The sequence below is a fragment of the Nannobrachium achirus genome (assembly GCF_963921795.1).
Source record: "Nannobrachium achirus genome assembly, chromosome: 7".
NCBI lineage: Eukaryota > Metazoa > Chordata > Actinopteri > Myctophiformes > Myctophidae > Nannobrachium > Nannobrachium achirus.
The window spans coordinates 25,497,778-25,506,558 of NC_137816.1; the positions used below are offsets into that span (position 1 = coordinate 25,497,778).

The window sequence follows — 8,781 nt, forward strand, 5'->3', positions numbered from 1 at the left end:
TACAAGCCCCCCCCCCCCCCCCCCCCCCACCCACCCCCATGCACACACAGCTCCATGTGTTCCTCTTTGGCCCGCATGCTCCTCCTGGGCTTACAGACAACCTGGAAGTTACTAACTTAAGGCATTGAATCTGGGCTAATCTCCAAGGGGCCTGATCACTGCTGATTTACAAAATACTTTAACCCATTTAGGCCTAGACTTATTGACTGCTTTAACCAGTGAAAAATAGCAGATATACAAGCTCACAGCGCGGCACCGAGTGCCGCGCTGCGAGCTTGTAGATCTGCTATTTTTGAAAAAGTCATGAAAATGTGTGCAAATCTTTGACTATATGTATTTTCAAAGTGAACGTTTGTAACTCAAATTTTGCTTCTTGGGGGGTCCCTGGAACTAAATATTTTGAGATGCTGGTCCGTGGCATCATTTTGGGGGTCCTTCACATGAAAAGGTTTGAGAACCACTGACATAGTAGTCTCTCAAGAACAGACTAACTGAGCTCCAGTTAAGTGAAAAAGACCTTTTCTTTGACGATGGCTGGCCAGATTGCTGACATAGAAACATATTTTTTTTCCAAAAATCTTAGAAGGATTCAAAAGACACTTATAGAATCGGGTCAAAATTCTAATTTTCACGATTTTTCAAAAATAGCAGATCTACAAGCTCGCAGCGCGGCACTCGGTGCCGCGCTGTGAGCTTGTATATCTGCTATTTTTCAATAGTTAAAGCATAAAAGAATGAAACACAAAATGTGTACCCGTTCTGAATGGGTTAATGGCTCCTATTCCGGGCTGAGATCAGTAGCGGCAGCAGCAGGCCGCGCTGGGCTGGAGGATTGGCAAGGCATTATCGTCCAGGAGCAGATCTGGCCCAGGTTTCTAAACCCCCCCCAACACGCGCCCGCGCTGCGTCGCTAACAGCCGTGATGGATTTACTCAGCACAATCCTTTAAATGAGCTTCATTATACCAGGGCGATCCAGGAGCCCCCCACTGCCCAAGGATTACCAGGCCGACACAATCCACCAATCCGCCATTCCTACCTTACCCCCACCCGCTACAGCCAGTGTTGCCAGATTTTGCCAAAGAGATAAGCAACCAGGTCTACCAGTCCTAAAAGAAGCGACCACATGAGCAGTTTAAACCCATATACATTGGCTATTTGAAAATAGACATTCACAGGCTCACGACGCGACGCATCACATTTTAACAACACAAAGGTGCCTGGAACAAAATGTTTTCAGATGGGGGTCAGACTGCAGACAAAATACATTTTTAATATTTGAGAACCACTGGTTTAAACAACATTTAGGAAGCAAGCCCAAATATGCAACTACCAATATTTTCAAACAACTTTACAGAAAAACTAGCCCAAAGTTGCTTAGAATAAGTGGACATGGCAACACTGATTGCAGCGTCACAATATGACCGCCTTTCATCAGAGCACGTTGCCCTGCCGCTCTGAGCTGCCCTCGCACTGTTGCAGATAGTCCTTTTTAATTCTGACACCCCGGAGCGTCACAGGGGGGGGGGGGCTGGAATTATTTTATACTTTAGCTATTGAAAAATAGCAGATATACAAGCTCACAGTGCGGCACGAGTGCCGCGCTGTGAGCTTGTAGATCTGCTATTTTTGAAAAGTTGTGAAAATGTGTGCAAATCTTTGAATATATGTAGCATTTCTAACTCAGATTTTGCTTCTGGGTTGTCCCTGGAACTAATTATATTGAGATAGTTGGTCTGTGGCCAAATACATATCATTTTGGGGGTGCTTCACATGAAAAGGTTTGACCACCACTGACATAGAAACATGGGTTTTTCAAAAAACTTTGAAACATTCAAAGACTTGCACAAATGTTCACGATTTTTCAAAAATAGCAGATCTACAAGCTCACAGCGCCGCACTGTGAGATTGTATGTCTGCTATTTTTCAATAGTTAAAGTACCCAGGGCCCAGAATTTGGTGTGACACCCCTGCTGACGCCCCCTCCTGCTCCTCCTACGTCCCAACACGCGCTCCCTTGCACCTCCCTCTGCCTCCTCCTCCTCCTCCTCCTCGTGCACTTGCTGCACGCTTTGCTGCAGATAAGCTGTTGACAAGATTAATGCATCTGTATCAAAAGTCTGGAGCTGCTTCGCTTTGTGTCATTTGGTGAATCCCCTTTTCCAGGTCAAGCCTGTTTGGACTTAACTGGGATAATATGTTTTCAAGTCAGGTTTAATTGGCTGAGTCAGGTTGACATGTCACCTAGCCCGGTTATAGTAGCCAACAGTTTATGAAAGCACCATATTTAGACACAGGAGTCCTCCTCATTCCCGACATAATCGTTTGAATGCACTGCCTGCTGTATGGCATGTAGGGCTGCACCAGTTAATCAAACTAATCGTCTAATAATAATATCTGGAATTTATATAGCGTTTTTCTGAGTACTCTATAAGTCGCTTTACAAGTGTGGGTTTGAGCACCACTGACATAGAAACATGTTTTTTTTCAAAAAAACGTTGAAACATTCAAAGACTTTTCACAATTTTTCAAAAATAGCAGATCTACAAGCTCACTAGGGAGAGAGGTTAGGTAACAGCAACAACTTTATTGGGAAAAATAACTAAGATAGGAAAGTGCAATAAGAGACAAGACAATAAAAACAAGTTTTATAACATACACAACAACAACCTAGGAATGATTTGAATGAAATGATAGATTTTTGGATTGGAAAAATAGTGAATATAGCTGATCTTCTCTAACTGAATCAGAATATGATGCTTTGACAGTTAGTGTCTTGTTTAACCACAGTCCATTGCGACCGTCAGGTCGCAAGTTACCATGGAAAGCTCCTACGGCTGTCGGTCTGTCAGTCTGTCTGTTCGTCACGTCACACTTTCCCCCTACTCATATATCCGCCACCGTTGCCCTTATCCATGCCAAACTTTAAGTCATGTCATCAACATGGATCTGTTCCATTTCCCATATTCCCTCCTGATTGGCTACGATTGCCTTCTAAAGTTTGTGTATGCGACCTGACGGTCGCTTATCTCCCGATTAGGGAGTCTTACTGGTGTTTAGGGATGGGACGATATGAACATTTCATATCACGATTATAAATCGCGGTTTACGATATTATCGCGATAATCAAAATCCATTATCCTGGGGTGGAACATTTGCCAAAAAAATTGCCGATCTACAAGCTCACAACGCGTCGCCTGGCAAAGACATTTGATAGAGTGGGGGAAAAAAAGACTGTATCAAGTACATATATTATAAGTACCTTTTACCAAAGGGTTTAAGTGGTACCGGATATGCAGCTTGGGCAAATAAAAGGTCAATTGATCCTAGTGCATGACCGAGGACGATATCACGATGAATTTACTCTCCACGATACGATTATCGTGAGTGTTTTTTATCACGATGAGCGATAATATCGCTTATCATCCCATCCCTACTAGTGGTATATAATGTTTGTGATTGGCTGAGAGAATGCATGCATACTGTATATCCCACCTGAACCTGATCCAATACCTCCCAACCATATCACATATTAGAAATATTAACACTGAGGCTGTGTTATTTTACTCAAGGCCATGCTATATATATATGGCACTGGTGTGTGTGCTGATCCACAGCCAATGCTAATCTACACACCAGTGGCAATAACTTGCAGAGTAACACAGTGGTTCCAAAATGGTGTGCCGTGAGACAAGAGCAGGTGTGCCCTTGGGATTTTGTGACAACCACACATATGTTATTTAGCTGTTGTCGGATGGAAAACCTTGTATGTCCAACAGTTTTTATTCATAATTAAAAAGTTATTTAAGCTAGTGAAAATAGCCGATCTACAAGCACACAACACCTCGCACTGCGAGGCGTTGTGTATTTGTATAACTGCTTTATGCACTAGTTCTGTGAGACAGTCTTGTATGATGAGGCAGAGCTTTAATTTATGAAAAAAAAAAAACATGCACATTTTAAATTTGGAGATACAAGGTTTATGCCAGACAGTGACGATTTGCAATATACACATATACACACACGGTTGTACAAAAAGTTAGTTTGAATGAATTCTATACCCTAAAAATATATTTTAACCACTTTCAACATGGCACCCTTATTTTGGGCATGTAATTATAGGTGAAAATGATAAATTAATGAATACATTTCTTTATTTTCTTGTCTTTATTTCACAAAAAAACTAAAGCGAAAATGGCATATCTAAAAGCTCACAACATGTCACGTCACATTGTGTTTTATAAGTTCTACAATGAGCTTTTAAATTGACAATGAATACAGGTATGCCTTGAAATTTTGCCATGCCTGTTGGTGAGCTTTGGGCACTAAATGTTTAGAACGGTAGTTCTGAACCTTTTCAGGCCGTAACCCCCAAAATAAAATGATATTTTAACTGGGGACCCCCCAAAGCTGACGATCATTAAGAGTTGAGGCATTACATTTTTTATAACACTGTTCTTTTGTAAAAAATAGCAGATCTAGATTGGCTATTTTCACAATTTCTTCCTCTAATATTTGACAATTTGGCCAATGTTTAATTTGTGATTTTAGAGGTATTAAAAAGTCCTTAAATTGTCACTTTAGAAATGTGCAGATACCCTCTATACACTTACACTTTATGTTGGTTTGTTTACTGTCCAAAGAGAAAACAATGCGGCACGTTAAGCTAATCATCTGGGGACACCCCAAAATAATTTGGGGACCCCCCTGGGGGTCCCGAACCACAGGTTGAGAACCACTGGTTTAGAAAACCTATGATGTAACTAACACACTCTTTCATGTGTACAGTTGTTTTGTTCTATATATCTGTACCAATGGTTGTGTTTCTTCTTCCTCCCTCACAGGGACCCCAGTCAACCGTATCCCCATCATGGCCAAGCAGGTGCTGGACCTGTACATGCTCTACAAGCTGGTGACGGAGAAGGGAGGCCTGGTGGAGGTCATCAACAAGAAAATCTGGAGAGAAATCACCAAGGGACTCAACCTGCCCACCTCCATCACCAGCGCTGCTTTCACCCTGCGCACACAGTGAGTTGGCCTGTCACAACTATTCTATAACAAGACTGCACTCTGACGAGGAGCAAACTTGCGCCTTTTCTTAAGTTTGCCTTTCTGTAAACCCTCTAACATAGGTTTTTAAAAAAGCAGTGTATATATATACAGTATATATATGTGTGTGCCACAGACGAAAAAACATCTAACTGAACGCAATACTTGCGCCTCACTTTGCTGACTGGCGCAAGTAATTATCTACTCACGATTCTTTTGCATAATCATCACAATATTTTCCATGTTGGTTTTTCATATATTTCAAAACATTTTCAAAAATAGTGGAAATAGCAATAAACTCTCAATGCATTGACACACTTTTAAAATCAACAACATAAAAGGTTACTTAATTTCTTACAATGTTTAACCACTATATTTTGTATAATTTGTCGTACACCGGTGTCGAACATAGCATTTCTACACGCTCAAAAATGGTGTGATGCAACACATTGTGAGCTTGTAGATCTGCTGAAAATCAATTATTTTAAAAATGATTATTTTTCATAATTGATTAAATTGACCAATCTAAAAAAAGAAAAAATAGTCAATTTGATTAACTGTTGCAAAGCTATAGTATATGCGTCTATTTCACACACTTTCTGAGACACATTTTCCTCTATCCAGAAACGCGAGGCGCAACGCGAGGCGTTGTGAGCATGTAGATCGGCTATTAATCATGTAGATCGGCTCTAATATTCGACAATTTGGCCAATGTTTAATTTGTCGTTTTAGAGGTATTACAAAGTCTGTTTGTTTACTGTTGAGTGAGAAAACAATGTTGCACATTAAGTTAATCATCTGGGGAACCCCCAAAATAATTTGGGGACCCCCCTGGGGGTCCCGACCCCCAGGCTGAGAATCACTGGTCTAGTCTTGGTGTGAGCGTGTGTATATACAGTACGTGTGTGTTTACCCATGGGTGTGTTAGTTTTCCCCTCCTGCTATCACCTTCCCTCCTCACATCCCATCCATCCATCCTTTACATCACACATAGAGCCCATTGATTCCATGGATTTATTGATGTTGATTCGGGGTCAAAGTTCACTATGACTCAGGTGGTGCCTTGATTGACGCCTGTGCCGGGCCCCAGGCTCTCTCTCTCTCTCTGTAAAGCCCCATTTATACCTTTCGTACGACGTGTCGCGTGCCGAAAATAGCCAATAAAACAAGCTTATTTTGGCGCGCAACACCGCCCTACAACGGAGCATAAATTAGGCATACGTCTCCGTTAGGGATGGGAAAATAAGCGATATTATCGTTCATCGTGATAAAAAACACTCACGATAATCGTATCGTGGAGATTTAATTTATCGTGATGTCGTCCTCCGTCAGGCACTGGGATCAATTCACCTTTTATTTGCCGAGCTGTAAAAGGTACTTATAATATACGTACTTGATACAGTCTTTTTTTCACTCTCTATAAAATCTGCTATTTTTTGGCAGATGTTCCGGCCCAGGATAATGGATTTTGATTATCGCGATAATATCGTAACTCGCAATTTCTTTTGTCACAATAATTGTGATATAACATTTTCATATCGTCCCATCCCTAGTCTCCGTGTGCCCTCCTACGCCCTCCGCCCGTTCCCCCGCAGCCCTGCACCCCCCCTAGTACTATCCCACCTAGCAGTGGAGTGCTGTGCTCTAATGAAGCTTTATGTATTTTTAATGCTAGCTAGCCTGTTGTGTGGTGGTGGTGAGGCCCGGGCCTTATATAATGGACGCTCTTAGCTCCTCTATTGATCCCATGCACACATACTGCTTTTTCTGCCATTATGCACTCCTCCCACATTCATAATGTTTCTGTAGGGTGGGAGAAATGCCAGCACATGTTTAGCATGACGTCATCATCTTGTGTGTTCAAGTGCGCACACATGTTACAACACACATTATTAGGAGTGCCTACCCTCCCCCGCTAATGAGGAGGGCCACCACCTTTCTTTGCGCAATCCGTGTCTGAAGCACATTATATCCTTTATGCTATACCTGCCTCCTCTCCTCTCCTTCATCTGCATTGCATTGCTCCTGTTCCTCCTCAGCTGGGTTTAATGGGCACTATATTACATCGTCTCTGTTGGGTGGAAACCTCACTATGTCCGAAATGGAACTTTTCAGGGTTCAAATAAAAAACAGCAAAAAGCTTACAGATCTGCAAGCTCGAAACATATCGCAAATCGCCTGTTGAAGCTTTTTTTGTGGCGCTGTAGTATGATCAAGTAGGGCGTTGAATATGGACATAAGAGGATTCTGCCCGGGAGCAACAACATGCACACAACACATTCATTTGAAATTCCAAAATACTACAAGTTGATTGTACATTAATACAAGTAATTATATATATATTAGTCACACATATCTATTATCTACATTATAATTTGGTTTGTATTGATTATGGACAATTATGGAAGCGTTTTTGCGTTTTCATGGCCATCTGTCAGAAAAAAAGTTGGCCATGTTTTATCATATCGCTTGTAGAGCCACCCAAATTGTACTTTATATTCTCCATACGGCTATTTCCGGTTATTAGTTATTTTAAGATGAAAGAGTATTTGAAGTGGTCTAACATTAGAATACATGTTCAGGGATTATCTTCCATAAACTATAATGGTTTGAAATCTTTCATAAAAACAAAGCAAGCATTATTAAAGTCTCTGCCTGCAATATCTTCAAATGGTGGTTTAAAACAACATGGGTTTAAAATAATAATAAAACACTGTAATTTGATATATTGTTTAGGAAGCAGTGCTAGTGTGTTTCCTAACGCTGTCTCACACATTAAGACTTGGCCTGACAAAAATGTTTCAGTCATGAGGTTTAGTTTAGCTTTATTCCATGATATTATTAATGTGTCTTTCTGCCTCTCCTCTTGCCTGTAGATACATGAAGTACCTGTACCCGTACGAGTGTGAGAGGAAAGGCCTGAGCTCCCCAGGTGAACTGCAGGCGGCCATCGACAGCAACCGACGCGAGGGTCGTCGCCCCAGCTACAGCAGCAGCCTCTTCCGCTTCTCCCCTTCCCCCAGCACCGCCCCCCACATCCTCTCCCCTCCCAAGATGCACCTGTCGGCTCTGGGAATGTCTTCTGGGGCGCTCGGCGACCTGCAATGTTCGCCGGGCCACTCTCTAAAGAAAGGTACCCACCCCACCCTCAATGTTGGATAAGAACTACTACTGTAAAGCCCGTATCATAGTCGGGTCCGCGGTGGAAGGCTTTACACCGCGGTGTAGTCTTTTCGAGTCTTTTTGAGTCATGAAACTACAACGTTACATCATTCCTCACGGTGGAGAGCTTTCCACCGTGAGTCCCAACACATCTCTCTGTTTTTACTATCAGACAGGCAGGCTCTACACCCCGTTCACTGATTGGTCGACCTGAACCGGTGTAGACGGGGTAAAGGACTTCACCGTGGGCCTTGACTATGATGGCCTGCACTTATTTTCTGACTTGAGGTGGAAAGCTTTCCACCTCAAATTTGCGGTGGATAGGTCTCCACCGTACACTCTGATACGGGCTTGAGGCACCCGAGCTGATACGGTGGAGTTGCTTGAAGATCATCAGTTTTTTGGAGGACAAACTCTAGGAGTGATACTCTCATAGGCTTTTTGCATATAACTATAGTCCTGGCTTTCCAGGAAAGTGACGTAACCATTTTTCTGTTCCTGGTTTCTGTTCCCATGGCTTCGTTTGATTGGCTAGGCAGCTGATTTGAAGTTTGAAAAACACAAAGGAATG

The 8,781-nt window shown here is 42.3% G+C and overlaps 1 protein-coding gene across 1 annotated transcript in view; it reads left to right on the forward strand.

Moving 5' to 3' along the window:
- LOC308288453 (AT-rich interactive domain-containing protein 3B) overlaps positions 1–8,781 on the forward strand; it is a gene marked incomplete at its 3' end in the record, with an annotated part of 71,541 nt that overhangs the window by 56,055 nt on the left and 6,705 nt on the right. The window contains 3 exon segments of the mRNA XM_080729894.1: positions 4,844–5,027; positions 7,925–8,200; positions 8,202–8,221. Of these exon segments, the coding sequence (XP_080586020.1) occupies positions 4,844–5,027; positions 7,925–8,200; positions 8,202–8,221 (480 nt within the window).